At 34.7% G+C, this 17,950-nt stretch overlaps 2 protein-coding genes across 3 annotated transcripts; both read left to right on the top strand.

Annotated features, from left to right (window-relative positions):
• The first annotated feature begins 4,113 nt into the window (after positions 1-4,113).
• On the top strand, positions 4,114-7,927 carry LOC121735780. The gene is made up of 2 exons (XM_042126714.1): positions 4,114-4,287; positions 5,436-7,927. Exons 1-2 carry the CDS (start codon positions 4,254-4,256, stop codon positions 5,780-5,782), a joined length of 381 nt encoding a protein of 126 aa, XP_041982648.1. The 5' UTR covers positions 4,114-4,253; the 3' UTR covers positions 5,783-7,927.
• Positions 7,928-11,152: 3,225 nt separating this feature from the next.
• On the top strand, positions 11,153-15,048 carry LOC121735779 (D-aminoacyl-tRNA deacylase). Of its 2 annotated transcripts, XM_042126712.1 has the most exons (7): positions 11,153-11,370; positions 11,616-11,706; positions 11,892-12,015; positions 12,213-12,321; positions 12,498-12,619; positions 13,573-13,706; positions 14,938-15,048. In XM_042126712.1, the coding sequence occupies exons 1-6, from the start codon at positions 11,328-11,330 to the stop codon at positions 13,609-13,611; spliced, it is 528 nt and encodes a 175-aa protein (XP_041982646.1). In that variant the 5' UTR covers positions 11,153-11,327; the 3' UTR covers positions 13,612-13,706; positions 14,938-15,048. The 2 variants fall into 2 exon arrangements, with proteins under 2 accessions (XP_041982646.1, XP_041982647.1); XM_042126713.1 differs by lacking the exons at positions 13,573-13,706; positions 14,938-15,048 and adding an exon at positions 12,746-12,769 and having other exon boundaries at positions 12,498-12,664.
• Positions 15,049-17,950: the final 2,902 nt, after the last annotated feature.

Below are 17,950 nucleotides of genomic sequence, written 5' to 3'. Positions count from 1 at the left end.
CAACACTAGCGCACTTAAACTACACTCAAATTGAGAGGCACTTATTCTCATTGCACAGTTATATCCATATTAATGTTACAAATGTTTGTGTGTCTGTCTTTTTCCACTGTACGCCCAAACCGTAAATTTTTCCGGGATCATAAATCCTGTCCTTTCTCGGGACTCAAATTCCATAAATCTTTTATGGACCCCCGGGGACAGATTGCGCTAAAAGATTTAAGTATTAAATGGAATTTGAGTCCCGAGAAAGGACAGGATTTTTCATTACGGATTTTTTTTTACGGTTCCCGCGCGATAAAAGGATTTTGGTGCAACGGAGTAGCGGGCACCCACTAGTTGATACGTAAATCATAATAATAATATTACATAAATAGGTACATATTAATTATTATGCAGATGGCAGGTCTACGTATTTTGGTCAGATTTTATGATTTATGTTAAGTCAAAGTAAAGTTGACTGGGCTTGAACCCGACCAAATTACGAAGGTCCGCTATCTGTCTATGAATAAATTTATTTGATTGTAAGTACTTGTTAGTATTGTAACTAAGTCTAATTTAGGCGATAATTGATGCTTCTTTAGGTTTAAGAAGCATGTAGCGACCGCAAAATACATATTTTTTTTTAAACTTTGTTGATAATTTAACAGTTACCACAGAATAGATAATAGTACCTACTAGTACAGTTACTTGAAGGTGAACATACAATAATATTTTCTAGCAAAGTTTTCATTATAATTATTATTATTAATTCTAAGAATTAATAATAATAATAATTATAAGCTCTGTCCGGCTCTGGTCTTTAACTTTAAGCAGCATATAAAATAAATTAGGTGTAATTTTTATAACAAAAGGGTAAAAATATTTAAATGTTAAATTACTATGCTTCACTTTTTAGGTTAGGTTTTCGGTTTTGGGCGCTTGGGAGAGTTGGCGCCAAGTCCTTTAAAATATATCATAAGTAAGACATGAAAGAATACATGAAAGAAAAATAAGTATTTACGTATTTATTTTTATGAAAAATCTAAACAAAAAATCTTTACTAATAATTATTGGTTTTAAAATTAATTGTTTTCTATTTTTAATGAAGTTTACTGAAAGTATCCAAAATTGATAGAAATCGTTCAATTAATTTACATTGAAAGTTTTAAATTTTTTGATGATTTGAGAATTGAATTTTCTATTTTGTTGTACTCGCTAAAACTTGAGAACGCCTGAACCGATTTGACTAATTTTAGTCTTGAAATAGTTGTGCAAGTCCAGGGATGTATATTGGGAGGAAAGTGATGTGAATTTCGCTGGATCTAGTAATTAATCTAATAAAACAAAATTCCTTTTTATTTCAATTGAGTAAAAAAAATCCTCTCAAACTTTCGCATCTCATTTCGTAATTTACGGGGTCATACCGTCATCACATGCCAGCGCATGTGTATCAGTTAATTACCTTGTTTTACTGTCTCGTCATTTGTTTACACGAACGAAATATCAAGAAATATCACGTGGGAAAAAATATGACGTGAATCACGTTTACACATGAGATTTTGAAATATGTAAACGAGTTTACAATAAACTGTCGGTTTGTCTTGATCGATTTGATAATTTTTGAGTGCTAATGGCCGGCCAAGGAAGAGATGGCGCGACGAGCTGAAGGCATACCTGGCCAACGGTGACGCAGGATTGAAAAAAATGGAAGACCCTGGGGGAGGCCTTTGCCCAGCAGTGGGACAGCATAGGCTAATAATAATAAAAAAATACAGTTGGACAGTGATTAACGAAAGTTGTGTGAAAATATGGTGGAAGTTAATTTTTTGGTCGATTTATATTTTTTGTAACTGAAAATAGTTTTAATAAGCATAATATTGATGGTTTATAAGATTTTTGCTCAAATAATATCTAATCCTTCGATTGTGGATTCTTGGAAATATATTGTTATTCTATTGTGTCTCGGTCACCGGTGAGCTTATGGGGCTTGATGGGTTAAACGATCGTAACAAAATAAACATTTGATTCTTCGTCGTTTGTTTATAAAATTAATAGCTACAAAATACGTTTTAGCATTCTATTTTAGTTTTAAATGAATAAAGTGCTATGGCCTAAAATAATAAGAAAATATACATAAAGTAAGTATGGATATTTTGAGGAAAAGCTGCAAATATTTAGAGTTGTTTGTCATTGTGTGAATGTTTGCATACATCCAAGTAAATTGCATGTTGCATATGCAGACTATACGCACAGACTATACAATATTATGTGATTCACAGATCGCGTCTGTACGTCACTGTAACGTGCTCGACATTGAGCTACTAACCGTGGAGAAGATCTTCCGAGAAACGACGAATAAAGACGGAGGAATGCGATGATAGGTAGAGAAGAAAGTTGCGATCTATTAATTACGATTATTAGACTGTGATCTTTGGCATCACAGAGCTTACTGGCTTCCTTGTCAATTTAAATTAAGAAAACAGTAGCCTTCCTCACACTTTTCACATTTCATAGCTGTTGATCTCCCTATGCAATAAAATATTAATTAAATTAGGTGCCCGCTCCATGTTATGTGGCTCGATGGCACAGATAGCGGTGCCTGGTGATTTGTCAATACACACGTGTTTTACCATGCGAGGTGTGCCAAGCCGACCGCTTCGGAGGCGCCAGTGTTGCTAGCACTAGAATTCACCCTCAATATGGGGTAAATAATATAAATGTAGGTAGAGTCGAGGTACAAGGTAAAACAGAATAAATATTTGGACCAAAGATTCTAGGCATAAGATAATGTGCTAAGCCAAGTTTGAAGAAAGCTGAACTGAACGAAGCATTTCCTGCACTTTTGATTTTTGACTCATCAAAACTATTTGATTATATATAAACTGTGAGTCACAATTTGTGACAAACTGAAAAGGAGACGATCTGAAAATCTATAAAATTATCAAAAACATAATATCCATGTTGTCTTAATCCAAAAAAGACTTAGACGAAATGAAATAACATCCTGGTGCGACTCGAGCTGCATGGTGCTTAACGTTAATTACTAATGTTGTCTTATAAAACATACTCGCAAATCAAAACCCATACCTTCCGTGTATGAAATCGATGACATTGCTTCAAAACAGGTTGAAGACTATCGACAGTAGATTATAACAAACAGATTGATGCTGTTGTAACTAAAGCTGCACGTATGCTCGGTTTCATAAAAACCTTGTTATAAATATAACGCTCTAGAGCAGGGGTCACCAATTAGTTTCGCTCGGGGTCCATTTTAAGAAATGAAATGACCTTCGCGGTCCACACATTTTATTTAAAAAAATATTTATCAAACAAAGGCAATTACGGATTACGAAAATTATAAAGGTACATATTTTTTTACATATCAATAAGAAAAGTGACATTGTTTGTTGCTAATGCTGTTGTTTGGAGTGAAATCGGTGGTCAATAGCTTAACATTACATCCTTCAATCAGTAAGTCGAGCATACAGCGTGCTTTTACAGTTCACCTATATCGCTTTCTTTATTTATTAAGGAATGATTAATAATTTTAAGTTAAATGTAAAAACTAAAACACTTTTTATGGAAATGCTATGTACACCGTTGTTGTTATGTGCATTAGATATAATACTGTAATCATGTGATTTTAGGTTTTGTTATATTATAATATTATGTACACGATGTAGGTAGTTAGGCAAGGTAGTACTTAATAAATAAATAAAAAATAAACAAACTAAATGCGTTAGTTTTAGTTACAGATTCTAATATCAATTAGGTAACTGCAAGATTTTTCAATGTTTACTTTGGATTAAAAATAACAAAGAAACATATTGTTTTTATTGAATAACTTGCATAATCCCTATGCAGCAGTTTTTTAAATAGGTACTGAAAATAATTTTATAGGTAACTTTTTTTATTCTTAAGATACAAATATACGACACTAATGTAGAAATTTAACTGTTTTACTGCCATAAAATTCTTAGATAATATATTTTGTTACTGCTACACCAATTTTCTTACTTCAGAGTTCGCGTTGGTTACATCTGAATTTTGTCTTTTATGGCAAATTTTTTTCTGCACTTACAATATTTAATTCTATCTCACTCAGTCACGTTACAAAGAGACAGCACGAGTCGCCCGGACCTTCGATTTTCGAGCCCGGTTCGTTTCCACCACAATCTTACGTCGAGTCTCGAGTGAAACGCACGTCTCTGCTCCATATCGTTATTTGATTGTTGAAATTTGTTTGTTGTGTTGTCAATCTGTGCGATATAAACATGTGTGAGAAAAGGATGAGGAAGATTAAGAGAGGTTCGTTACTGATTTCACTTATGTTAACTATACCGGCGTTTAGCGTTACCCTGAGGCCTGACCTGCCGCAATCTCATCGTTCCTATATTATTTTAAGATAATGTACTGCGTTACTTTTGAAGCTTTACCAAATCAGAATTTGTCTTTTTTACCCATCTGAGATTTGATAAGTCTCTAGAGCTTTTAAAAATTGCGAACTTTATTATGTATAAAGTTCGCAATTTTTAAAAGCTCTAAAGTTCTGCCTAGGTCCGTTTCATTTTTAATTTAGAACATAATATTATTATCAGACAAAATTAAATATTCAGCTATTTTTGCCTTCGATTAAATCAACAAAGCCTTACCGGCTTTGTTAATTTAATTTATATTTTTACTAGCTGTCCCGGTGAACTTCGTGTCACTTTAAAACCTTCCCTGGACTTCTACGAATATTTTAAAACTAAAATCAGCCCAATCCGTTCAGCCGTTTTCGAGTTTTAGCGCGACTAACACATTTGAAAATCCATTTTTATATATAAGATAATTAGGTATTATTATAATTCATAAAATGGATATTATGTATTTTAATAGATTTCAAATATTAATGCATGTATGTTAAAACTGTTAACTGAAAAAAAAATGGATTAGCAATAAGCAGAGTCATCGAAATATTTATAAACACTCTTCATATATTTGTAAAAATTTATTCTGAATTAAAAAAAAATTAGTTTGAGTATGAGTATAATGTTTTCCACCTAAATACTGACGCAAAAAAAATTGAATTATATTGGTCATGCACGTCATGAACAGTAGACAGAATGTCCGTCATGATAACTCTTTGCTCAGCGTTTCATTTACAATGAAATGATTCTGATTCACAACTTTTTCACCTTATTTAAAATTAAAAAAAAATATAAGCAGATGTAGGACATCTGCAGCAGATGTTTTTACGAAGCTGAACTCTGTACTCAAAAAGTTGAGTGGATGGTACTTGTTTTATTGAGGTCATGGATAACCTCTGAAGTCTGAACGGTACTACTCATATTATAATGAGATTATCATCGGATATGAAAAGTTGTTGTAAAAAAAGAAATGCAACGAACATCATTGGATTACCTAGAAAATTTAAGTGCAATATGTATATTAATGGTTTGTTTTGTTTCTTTTAGCAGGATCCAATATAACACGCCTTCGGGAAGCCAGGCGCGTCCAAAGGCTCCAGACGATGGCAACTCCGACTCCGGTGGAGGTGCCCCAAACGGTTCCGTGCCCGAAGCCCGCGGTCGACAAAATAGCACAAAACCGGGTCATCATCGAGCTAGCATGGAAAACCATAGCGCTCATGCACAAAAACAGAATAATCCAGCAGAAGATCATCGCGCTACAGAAGGAAACGTCAGAATTCGTCGCCTCCGTGATGAGTAGCCCCGAGAACCATAGACGGTACGTTGAACACATCCGTCTTCACCGGCCCAATACTAACGAGATTCCAATAAAAATGGAACCCAACATCTAAATCCCAGTGATATTCTAACGAGTGACAAGTTACATCATAATTTATGTTTCTACATTCTGCTTCGAGGGCAAGAGAGTAAGAAGTATGTAGGACGTTGTTAACAGCGCTGACTAAAACATTGGTTACTAGTGAGTCCGAGGTTAATAGCAGATCCGAAGCATGCATTGGACGTTACAATTTACATTATTTCATATTGGGTACATTATATTTCGAAAAGAAAATAGATAACAAAAAAATAATTGTGTAAAAAATTCTTGACTTGGCTGGTTCACTACCGTGCGGCCGTGACCCAAATTTTGTTACTTACTCCAAAGTCAGTTTAAATTGTAAGTAGTCGTTGTTTATCCTAATAATATTGTAACTTTTTTATTGTTCATTTATTTTGTTTGTGGAAATAGGTAGGTATGCTTGTGCGAAATAAATATAATGCTGTGTCTTATTTCAAAAGTTGTGGTTATCCTAGATTTAATTACTAACTTTTAAGGTTGTTAAAAGGAGGCTGTTATTTATGTAGAACTTTGAAAAATCCCGTGTCAGGAAATTTGTAATTTTAAAAACATGTTTATGATTGGTAGATAATAAATAATAATGCAATCAGTTAATTGACGTTATGAAAATATTTCGCGTGATCGATGACACTTTGGTTTTTCTGTTTTGGTCATTAGGCCAATAAAAAATGACATAATAATATGTCATTAGTCATTACTCATTACGTACTCATGTGACATGAACTATTTTCCAACGCATGTGACTTGATTGAGAGTAGAATTTTTGTAATGGTATTGTCATCGTTAACAAATTTGAGGTTTACTGATGGTTTTGTAGCCGGTTTTTGAGTTTTTTTTACAGGAATTTATCTATTGAGTGATTTTGGATAGCTAACGTCAAAATATTAACGCTATTAAATAGATAAACTCATGTTAGGAACCTCTAAAAAACCGGTGATTAGTAGAACATTTCCTCTGAGATGAACGAGTCGACCACAAGAGAATAATCGGGAGACTGATTTATACTAACGATGATATTTACCACGTAATTAGTAAAATTTTGGTTGTGATATTACCTATAAATCGTAAATCCTGACGTAAGTCAAAACAAACAATTATTGTTTCGTATGAAAAAGTCACTTTCAAAAAAGTTGGACTTGAAAAGAGACTTGGCTGGATCGCTACTGGGGCACGAATTAAATCAATGTTAATAATATTATTGTCATTGGTTTGTTTTTTCCTGTGTTTAAAAAACAGCAGCACTGATTTTTAACTTATAATCTAATTTTAAAAATATGTATAATACTCCTTAGTCTGTAATTAAATTTGAGGCGAAGATTTTGTTATGATATGTTGGCCACAGCCCACACCATTGCCAATTAAATTATTTTCTAACACCCTTACTAATAAAAATATTTAGATACGTAACCATAAAAGTTATACTTGTCCTTGTCTGGCACATTGGAAAAGTCAGGAGACGGGCAGGGACAGTTAACCTTGAATAGTTGCGTAAATTTTTATCAGAAAGGGCGTAAAATACGTAGCTTAGCTAAATGTTACGTCAAATACTTCAACAAGTAGGCTTAGTTAGATTTGATAGTGGCATTTAGTTCTTACATAGGAAGCACAGATCTGCCAAACACTGTGTTCATTTAAGTACCGATTTTTCCTAAGTGTCTAGTTATAATATTACGTTTTCACTATATCCTACCAAACTTTACAACATTAAACTATAACACGACATTTCATTTTAAGCTTAAAGCACGACAATTTATAAAAAAAATATTATGTACATATCTTTTTTTAAATTCAAACCATAATATTTTACAAAATTTTTCTAAATTAAAGAACTTATAAAGACTTCAGTGATCTCATAATATAATATTATTATATTTTCGCATTATTTATGCCCAATAAACAGTTATTGTAAATAAAAAATGGTAAGCTTTTTACGGGTATTTTTTTAAAATTCAGGAAATATTTTATATTAAATACAGATTACTTGCAACTTGGCTGGGGCTCTGTCGTGCCCCCAGATAAGTGTAATAATTATTTTCATAAGCATTTGTGACACAGACTTAGATCAAGATATAGATACCGCATATATTGTATGTACTTCACGTGCTATATCGCGTTCCCAAACGATGAGCAATGCTCATCTTTCACGCTCAAAAAAGTGGCACGCTCGTTTTCATACAAATGGAGGGACAAGCGGTATCTATCTTGATCTATGTCAATTCATTTGCTGAATTGATTGAGAGGAATTGCTAAATGTGACCATTTTAGCCCCGCAGAGCCTTGAAGTAGATTGATTTTTAGTTAATTTTGCAATTGATCTGTAGTCTTACTTCGAACTTGAACATTTTAATCTATTTATTAAAGTGATTATTGTTGTAGGCTGGTATAGTCAGTTAAGTTAAGCAGTATTAATAAATATAATTTTAGTGCACAACGTTGTTGCTACTTGCTAATGTCTCTCGGAAAACTTTATATTACATCGAAATAATAATATGCAAAAGTAACGATAAAAATGCTTCCACAAAATTAATACTAAGGCGTAGGTACTTTTCAGTTGGTTGCCATACTCGGGTCGATAATACAGTTTTCGTCGCCATTAATATTATTATTTGATGAGAGAGTTATTTTCGTTATATACCTACTATTGTATTTCGATGTTATATTCATAAAACGGGAATTACCGAGGGTCATTCAGAATGTGCTACCGTAAGGGCGTTTGTGCACTACACGGAATTTTACCGTCCGGCGTTCATAACTTCCACGTTTGCAATAATATAAATAAGGTAGGAAATCGGGATGCCGCGGCCGCGCCGCGCCGGATGGTAAAATTCCGTGTAGTGCACAAACGCCCTAAGTTGATATTTACTTGCTTAAAAACAATACAATTATGATCTGTAACAGTCATATTTTGTTAATTGTTATTAAAAGTGTTATTGAAGATAATAAAAAATATAAATTAAATCTACGTATTTTCTTAATCCAACTTTCTTATAATAGTACAGGTTTCTTACAACAATCTTTTTTATTACTATAATTAATAATTAGGTATCTTAATTATTGACAAGCTAAAAATTGCAAAAAGCAGCGTTAGTTCCTTTTTTCGCCACGTCGCCTTGTCGACCTGTAGTGCAATACGTAGTTAAACTTCGGCTATAATTTTCGTATCTGTTCGGCCCACCCTGCCTGCCCTGCCCGGGCAGTTCCATAATCCAGATGCCGAAAACGCTATATTTGGTCCAGTCAACTTAGGCTTAAATTAGGTATGAACCTCGGAATTCGAGATACCTAGCTGTAAGTCTGTAAATACACCCTAAATGTTGTCCCAAAACCTACATATTGTAGGGTGTACGCAACTATTGAATTTCAAGGTCAAAAGGTCACAAAAATCGGTTTTTTGCACTTTTTTGTAAATATTTAATTTCCTATGGTTTTTTGCTATTTATATTTATTACCATAATGTAGAATACATAATTCTCTACAAATTTTGTTCAAAAACATTTTTTATACGGTGAACCGTTTCCGATAAAGAGGGCGGAGAGCGCGCGGTCAAAAGTATCACTTCAGGTTAACCGGTGCCTCCGGTCGAAAACGCGCCATATTCAATGTGTCGAGACACCGGTGTCCTATCCTTTAATGTCGTGATGTATGGCATATTTTATCAATAAATTGGCTCTCAAATTTTTTCTTTCTCTCACGGTTGTAAAATGGCAGCCATTTAAGTTTTTATCTGGCTTTCACACACACACACACACACAATCTGACCAATACTTCTCATGTAAATATTATATCAATATAAAAAAAGGTCTTATTTAATAGCTAAACTTATGGACTACGCTTACACAGGCGATTATGAATTTCGAAAATTAAACATTGAAAAACCAAAATTTAAGGAAAAAATGTTGTGTATTTTTTAATTAATGGCTTTTTGTAAAAAAATATAGCGCATTAAACTAGTTCTTTTTTATTTTAAAAGATAGAGGAAGTCTTCATCTTAAAAAAAATCCTTTGCTTCTTTACTCTAAGTCAGATCCTTAAGAAGTTATTACGATTTTATTAAGAAGTATTGGTCAGATTTGTTTGAGAGCCAGAGAAAAACATAACATATTTACAGACTTACAGCTGGGTATCTCAAATTCCGAGGTGAACTTACTAAGTATATTAATTATTGGACTAAGTATAATAAGTTATTTTGTTTTTAGTATTTGTTGTTATATCGGTAACAGACAACAGAAATACATAATATTTTTATTAATTTGTGAAATCTTCTATAGGGGTTCTTGAGATACAGCCTGGAGACAGACAGACAACGAAGTCTTATTAATAGGGTCCCGTTCTTACCCTCCGGGTACGGAACCCTAAAAACGGAGGTGCGAAATCGCCAGACACAAAGAGTCAGAGACACGACAGTAATTATAAAATTATCACACTTTTCTGTCATTTGAACGGAACGGTACAACAAAGTTGAATGAACTAAGGTTGGGTTGCACCAGAGGCGTGGTTAGAGTTAAAGTGGTTAAAGTATAGTTAAGGTAAATTTAACTTTAACTTTAACCTTTTTTTTTTAATTGTGTAAATTGGATTTTTAATGTGTAATATTGGTAGGATATTAACCATTAGATATTCGTTATCGTGCACAAGACGTGTAGGATAGTGATGCAATATCGAGAAACGTGCTATTTTGTATTCCCTCCAAAACTCCATTAAAAGTTTCAGTAAAGCGTCTACCACTTTACTGAATCGACCGCGGACCGACTTGACTTTTTGACTGTATATTGACTTTCACCTATGGAATGTAGATGGAGGAGAACTATCTATGTAAAAAGTGTCCGCTGAAATGCGTTAAATTAGGGTGGCGCTACAGTAGCAACAGGGTAAATTTTAAATAATTTAGCAGCTTTTATTTCAGCTATTTTAGGATTACCTAAAATAAGAAAAAAATATTTTTCAAAATATATTGGTATTAACCCAGTAATTCTGTGACTCGGCTATTCGGCTAACTTCCATTTACATTTTGTCACCAACGCGCAACGGCTACATTCATTCCATACGATTTGCTGCAGCTAGCGCCACTCTTGGAGGATTTTTCAACTGTTATTTACTGCGTACCGCTGGACACTTTTTTAAATATCCCCCATATAAGATAGTTCTCCTCCATCTACCCTCCATACTTTTACCTAGACTTTGACTAGAGCAGTAGAGCTAGACTTTAGAGTTTAGACCTGACGTATTGTTTTCCCGCCATAATTATACTCTACACTGGCCATGGTTAAATAGCCGAAGTGCCATAATAAGAACAAAATTAATGTCATGTTGACACTGACGTCTGACATTTCATTAAACAAAAATCAAAATACCTACCTAGTAGGTACCGTACGAAAAATAGGATAGGTTAGATTTTAGGTATCTTAATTCATAAAAAGTTAGAATTAAAAGTTAGAACCGAATGGTTAGAAGTAAGAACGTGAGAACTTACAATCGTGTTATTTTTTGCTCTAAAAAGAATAATTTAAAATAATTTTGAATAAAGAGAATCCTAGAAAATGAAAGCCTTAATTCAGCGTGCTATGAATGCTAGAGTTAGCGGTAAGTAGGTATGCTGAAAAATAAAATACTACGCAATAATTTGGCTGCTTGCTTTAATGGATTTATGATAGATTATTGGATAAAACTTTAAATTTACATAATTTGTTTTAAGAATATAATTATTGTGCAGTGGCCTGTGATTAAGGACCTACCTACCTACAAAAAATATATATAAATATCATATTGTTTTGTTAAGTATTTCATTTTAAACTTTCCTAATCCTTACCAAAATTTTTTTTTTATAGTAAATGGAGAAGTAATCAGCAGCATCGGCCAAGGAGCATGTGTATTTATTGGTATCAATCAAGATGACACTATGAAAGATGTAGAATTCATGTAGGTTTAATATATGAAAATGCACTCATTTTATACCTATAGTTTTATAACTGTATACTCCAACATAAGCAGATTATTTCGTAGTTATTTATATTTATAAGTATCTAAAGTAAATATTGTTTGCATTATTTAAATATCCCTATAATGTAAGGAGCTATAAATAATCCTCCTGTATTTTTTTTCAGGGCAAAGAAGCTATTGAGTATTAAACTATTTGAAGATAATGAAAAAAAATGGAAGAAAAGTATTGTTGATAAAGAATTTGAGATTTTGTGTATTAGCCAATTCACTCTCTATGCTACATGGAAAGTATGTATTAATCAATACAATCTTATTTTTATTTTCTAACAACTTGGTTTCCTTAACAAGACCACCAGAAAAACTTTGATAAACCACACTATTTAGATTAATGAACATAAATATTTAAATTAGGGATGTAAAACATGCAAAGTTGCAGACTATAATATCTCATATAACTGGTCAGTATTTATTAGTAAAATTTTCAGGGTAACCATCCAGATTATCACAAAGCGATGCCGGGGGAAAAATCAAAAGAACTATATGATAAATTAATTGAACTTATGAGAAAACAATACAAACCAGATATGATAAAAGGTAAAATATTGAAAATTATATTCTACATTCAAGAGCAAATATTTAAGTATACAACTGACAAAGCTCATATTTTCTCCTGACTTTAGATAAACTCTTAAGTTTTTTCTTTTTTTTCGATCCTTAGGTAAAGTAAAATATAACATTTTGTTTCTAAAAAAACTGAATATTGTTTACAGACGGTGTTTTTGGTGCTTACATGCAAGTAACGTTACAAAACGATGGACCGGTTACACTAGAATTAGAGTCACCTGTCCAGCAAGAAAAAGTTAAACAAAAGAAGACAAACAATGAAGCAAAAGTGAGTAATGGAGATGTTGCTGACACTCACTAGTAGAAAGTATTTATCCCGTTGATCATGAAAAACTAGACACAATAGAATTTCTATTGTGTCTCGGTCAACGGTGACTGTATGGGGCCTGATTAATTAAAGCACTTGACGGGATGTGTTTTATTTAAGTATTTTAATGTATATTGTTAATAAAATTATTATGGAATAATATAATCATTGTAATGTTATTAGAAAAGCTGCCCAAATCGTTAACCCAAGCCCAATTTTGTTCAAACTGCTATTTTCACAGAAAACTCAATACAAGGGACATAATTTTATTATATTACACACCCTTAATTATGAGGACTTTTTTGTTACTTACGTCCTGCTAAAAAAAATAATAAAGAAGGAAGTCAAATATGTACCCCCTTACTAATAAACGCTGTATAAGCTTTGAATAGTTATACAGTGTTTTGTCTTCTTCAATCCAATTAAAAATGTCACTTGTGTGACAGGAACCTACAACAGAAACAAAACACTGTATAACTATTCAAAGCTTATACAACGTTTATTAGTAAGGGGGATAGTGTTCGGCGTGCATCCGTTGTCTGATTGCCATAAAACAAGTTTTTACTTAGCATGGGATTAGACGACGTGATGTATGCTACCTAGCTTTTAGACTATTGTATATTATTGTATAAAGAATAAAGTATATTTGAATTTTTAATTTGAATTAATATTTGAATTTGAATAGGTCATACATAGGTGTATGATATTATTAAGTGAGCAGTTTTCTCTAGAGTCTAGTGCATTGGCCTAGGTAGTTTGTGGATTTGGCTTTTTCTAGTCTTTCTCAGTTTACATTTTTGAATGGAGCCTGGTATATCTAGCCGCCGCCATCTTGGTTTTTTGTTCAAAATTTCCGAGCACGATTTTGTATTGTTTATTCTGTGTACACTTTATTATTATTATTATTATTTTAGAGTTCAAGAAGTATTGAATATGAAGGTTTACGAGTATGATGAAGACGATGAGAAATTCAAGTTAAATGTGATGGATAAACAGTTGGAGGTGATGATAGTCAATATACTATCTACATAATTAAAACTCATGGAAGGTGAATAAAATTTTTCTAGTTACTCATATTCTTTCTCTCTCTCAAGGTATCTCTGTAACAAGTTTCGTCTAAATCTATTCAGCCGTTAAAGTGTGAAGAGGTACCTTTATAATAGTGTTACGGATGCGGCACATAGTGCCAGCCAGCAGAACTTATCGGGGGAACACAGACAACATAAATCCCCTACTCGATACTAGATGGCGTTAGCTGTGTACGATTACATGCGCGTATTTTCTAGAAACGCTCAACCCATGTTTACGCGAGCCAGATATTTTCTAGAAAAGAACTCTCTGGAATATTCTGGCACTCGCCTCGACCCATAATATAAATAGCCGCAGTCAGGCGGGCCAAAGAATCAGTTCACTTTGAGCGATCTTCAAGGCGACTTCGGGGTGAAAACAAGTGATCAAGATTCAAGTGTGATACGACTTGGCTACGACCTAGGACAGTGATAGTGCTTAGTGTTTTGGACCTAGTGGTAGTGATTAAAATTTAGTCTTCATAAGAGTCAGTAGGTCTTTCTCTTCAAATCCTTCGAACTGTAGCACCTAACAATATCAGTAAGGATTAATTAGGATAAGAGCTCGATAAGTTTTATTTAGAGGAAGAGAGAATGAAGTGAAGTCATATCCATCTCATTGCCACTTAACTCTCACTTTCTCTAAATAAAACTCATTTCATTATTCAGAGTGAGAAAGAGAAATTGAAGTGAGAAATCTTTAATGATATCCTTTTTTTTAATTTGACTATGGAAATTATCTGCTATTATATATTTTCAGCATCTATAGAGGCAAAGATTTATAAATTGCAACTTTGCTGTCTGTAATAATGTATTGTAGTATGTTAGTAATTTTTTTATATATTATTAATTTGAATTATTAACAACACTTCTAGTCTTCTACTTTATTAATCATATGTATATGATTAATAAAGTAGGTATACCTATTTCTAATCTATATAATATATAAAACTCAAAGGTGACTGACTGACTGATTGACATAGTGATCCATCAACGCACAGCCCAAACCACTGGACGGATCGGGCTGAAATTTGGCATGCAGGTAGATGTTATGACGTAGGCATCCGCTAAGAAAGGATTTTGATAAATTCCAACCCCTAGGGGTTCAAATAGGGGATGAAAGTTTGTATATAATAATACTTCTTAACTCGAGCGAAGCCGTGGGCAAAAGCTCGTTAACTATAAATTTAATTAAATAATAACATTTTACAGGGCAACACACCAGATTTTCACAAGATGATGGGCGGTGAGAATTCACAAGAGTTCTACAACAAAATAATTGAATAGCGCAAGAGTATTTACGACCCAAAGTAAAAGGTGATGAAATAATAGAATACTGTCAAAAATGTGTCTTAATCTTAAAATAGACAAACCCTATCAAGCAACAGCTGCTGTTGGTAAAACTACAAAAAAAAAGTTGTCAAGTCAACCTAGGGGTCAATTCACATTGCAAGTTGCAAAATGGCACAGCTCCAGATGAGCTCCATCCAGGTTCTGGGCCAGGTTTTTTTTTTATGAAATAAGGGGGCAAACGAGCAAACGGGTCACCAGATGGAAAGCAACTTCCGTCGCCCATGGACACTCGCAGCATCAGAAGAGCTGCAGGTGCGTTGCCGGCCTTTTAGAGGGAATAGGGTAATAAAGGAGGGTAGGGATGGAAGGGAAGGGAAGGGAATAGGAGAGGGTAGGGAAGGGAATAGGGTAGTGGATTGGGCCTCCGGTAAACTCACTCACTCGGCGAAACACAGCGCAGGCGCTGTTTCACGCCGGTTTTCTGTGAGAACGTGGTATTTCTCCGGTCGAGCCGGGCGCCGGCCCATTCGTGTCGAAGCATGGCTCTCCCACGGTGGGGCCAAATAACCCAGGTTCTGGGCCAGGGGGGGCAAATCAGATTTTTATAAGCTAGGTGCTTATAAATAATAAGAAGAATATTGTATTGTAATATTGTATTGAAATATTGTATTGCAAACAAATGGCAAAAATTCGTTTTCTTAATTTTGGATTTTTATGGATGAAAGTACTAGATAATATACTTAGTAGGGACGTCAACATGGGGGGGGGGGGCAGCTGTCGTAACGTATACCATTCAGAATTAACCGTTTTACGATTCTCTAATGGCACTGTAGCCACATGTCCATTAATTCCAAAAAAACAGGCGACCATTTGCTTCAAAGTACTTTTTGCACGAGTAACTTTTGTTGGTTTCGGCTCATCTTGGAACACCCACACCGTTGACTGTTGTTTAGTTTCGGGGTCATATGCATAGATCCAAGATTCATCACCTGTGTAGATATTATAAACGGCTTTGACGTACCACGGTTGTATTTTTTTATCATTTTTTTGCACCAATCGACACGAGCCCGTTTTTGATCGATTGTCAAGTTGTGCGGAATCCAACGCGAACATATTTTTTTACAGCCAAATGTTCGTGTAATATCTTATGTATGCTCGTCATACTTATGCCTAAGGACGCCTCTATCTCGCGATATGTAACATGACGATCACGCATTATTAGTTCCCGCACAGCATCTATATTTTGTGGGACAACAGCTGTTTTTGGGCGACCTTCTTTATTTTCATCCGTGAGCATAGACCGCCCACGATTAAACTCACTGTACCAGTGATAAACAGTGGTTTTTGATGGTGCTTCATCTCCAAAAGTTGCGGTGAGTTGAATAAAGCACTGTTGTTGATTTAGCCCACGCCGAAAATCGTAGTAAATCATTGCACGAAAATGTTCACGCGTTAAATCCATGGCAAATGAAGACACGCAATTTTCAAAATGACGCCACAATGGAAAAATAATTGACAGTCACATGAAACAAAATGTATTCTTCAACCAAAGAGTTCTATTTTCAAATGTTGTAATTACTTTTTAAATATTGTTCTTGTAAGTGGCCAGTTCCGGATACATAAATAGCAGCCCTCGTACATCCAAGCAAGCGCCCTTTGATCTGTGTCCAAAAACCGACACGACAGTCGACACCGGATCGGATACAAGCGTCCACAAGCTCACGCTAGCCAAGCCAGATACTCTCTTTACACGCTTGTGCTTGTGGACGCTGGTCAAACCTTGGCAAGCTTGGAAACGCAGTATAAGAATGTTAATGGTGTTTATTACCATGCCTGTTGTTTTATTGCGTACTTTCCGCAGCAGTGTTGCTATGTGTAATGTGTAGGCGTTTTTATTATTTACTAGTAACTAGTTGATACTTGATGTCCTACACTCCGTTGCGCAGAGTTGCATTTATCGCGTGGGAACCGTACTTTTTTCGAGGATAAAAATGTATACGTGCGAACCCGAATTTTCGCCTTACGTAATTTTAGTAGTGCAGTGCTAACATTAAAATATGTTCCTTCAGATGCCGTATTCAGGCTATACGGACAAATCTATACTCAATATTATAAAGCGAAAGAGTTTGTTTGTTTGTTTGAATGCGCTAATCTCAGGAACTACTGGTCCGATTTGAAAAATTATTTCAGTGTTAGATAGCCTAGCTACATAATTTACCTGTGAAATATCTAATTTACGCGGGCAAAGCAGCGCGGAACGTCTAGACTCTAATTATAAAGTCCAATTATAAACGATGGCCCGGTCACATTCCAAATTGAGTCCCCAGAAGAATTTCGTCAGGGCGGCTAACGGTTATATGATATTGAACAGCTAAGGGATCCACCCTTAGGAAGAGAGATAGTGTCATTATTGAACTACACAGTACAGTTCGACAAGGCTTTATATGAACGTGGCGAGAAAAGGAACTAAACGCTTCTATCATAAACGTCATTTTTGACATGTGTATGACAATTCTCCTTTACCAGCAGCGCTCCCGTCAATGTCACCCACGTTGAAATAAAAAAGGCGAGACCGCACTGCGCGGCTTCGACGCGATACAAGCCTTTAGCAGGCCGTAAACGCAAGGGTGAACCTGACAGGTTTGCCTGAACAGGTCAACTGGTCCGGTAAACCGGAGCGTGTATGTTACAGAACTGTGAAGGTTTTTCCTACACTTTGCCTGACATAATTATCAGTCAGGTACACGGGGTGTACCCTTGCGTGTTTGCCTGCTTTAGGCTAGCAGCATACACAGGTCACACGTTTCCCGTATTCGATTTCCTAAATATGTGGATTGTGGACTTTCGATTTGGGATTCCGCTACTGGGCGTTTTACAAACTATTCTATGGAACGTGAAGTGTCGCGTCGTGTCGTGCCGCTTAACGCGTAAA

This window comes from Aricia agestis, chromosome 18, assembly GCF_905147365.1.
Source record: "Aricia agestis chromosome 18, ilAriAges1.1, whole genome shotgun sequence".
NCBI lineage: Eukaryota > Metazoa > Arthropoda > Insecta > Lepidoptera > Lycaenidae > Aricia > Aricia agestis.
Note: the sequence above shows the minus strand (reverse complement) of the source record. Positions and strands in the feature narration are given on the sequence as shown.

Bases quoted from the DNA above. Each gene is read 5' to 3' on its own strand.
- LOC121735779 (XM_042126712.1), top strand. From the start codon at position 11,328: ATGAAAGCCTTAATTCAGCGTGCTATGAATGCTAGAGTTAGCG. The intron at 12,322-12,497 runs GTAAAATATTGA...TATTGTTTACAG, and splicing joins CAAACCAGATATGATAAAAG to ACGGTGTTTTTGGTGCTTAC. The intron at 12,620-13,572 runs GTGAGTAATGGA...TTATTATTTTAG, and splicing joins AGACAAACAATGAAGCAAAA to AGTTCAAGAAGTATTGAATA.
- LOC121735780 (XM_042126714.1), top strand. From the start codon at position 4,254: ATGTGTGAGAAAAGGATGAGGAAGATTAAGAGAG. The intron at 4,288-5,435 runs GTTCGTTACTGA...TGTTTCTTTTAG, and splicing joins GATGAGGAAGATTAAGAGAG to CAGGATCCAATATAACACGC.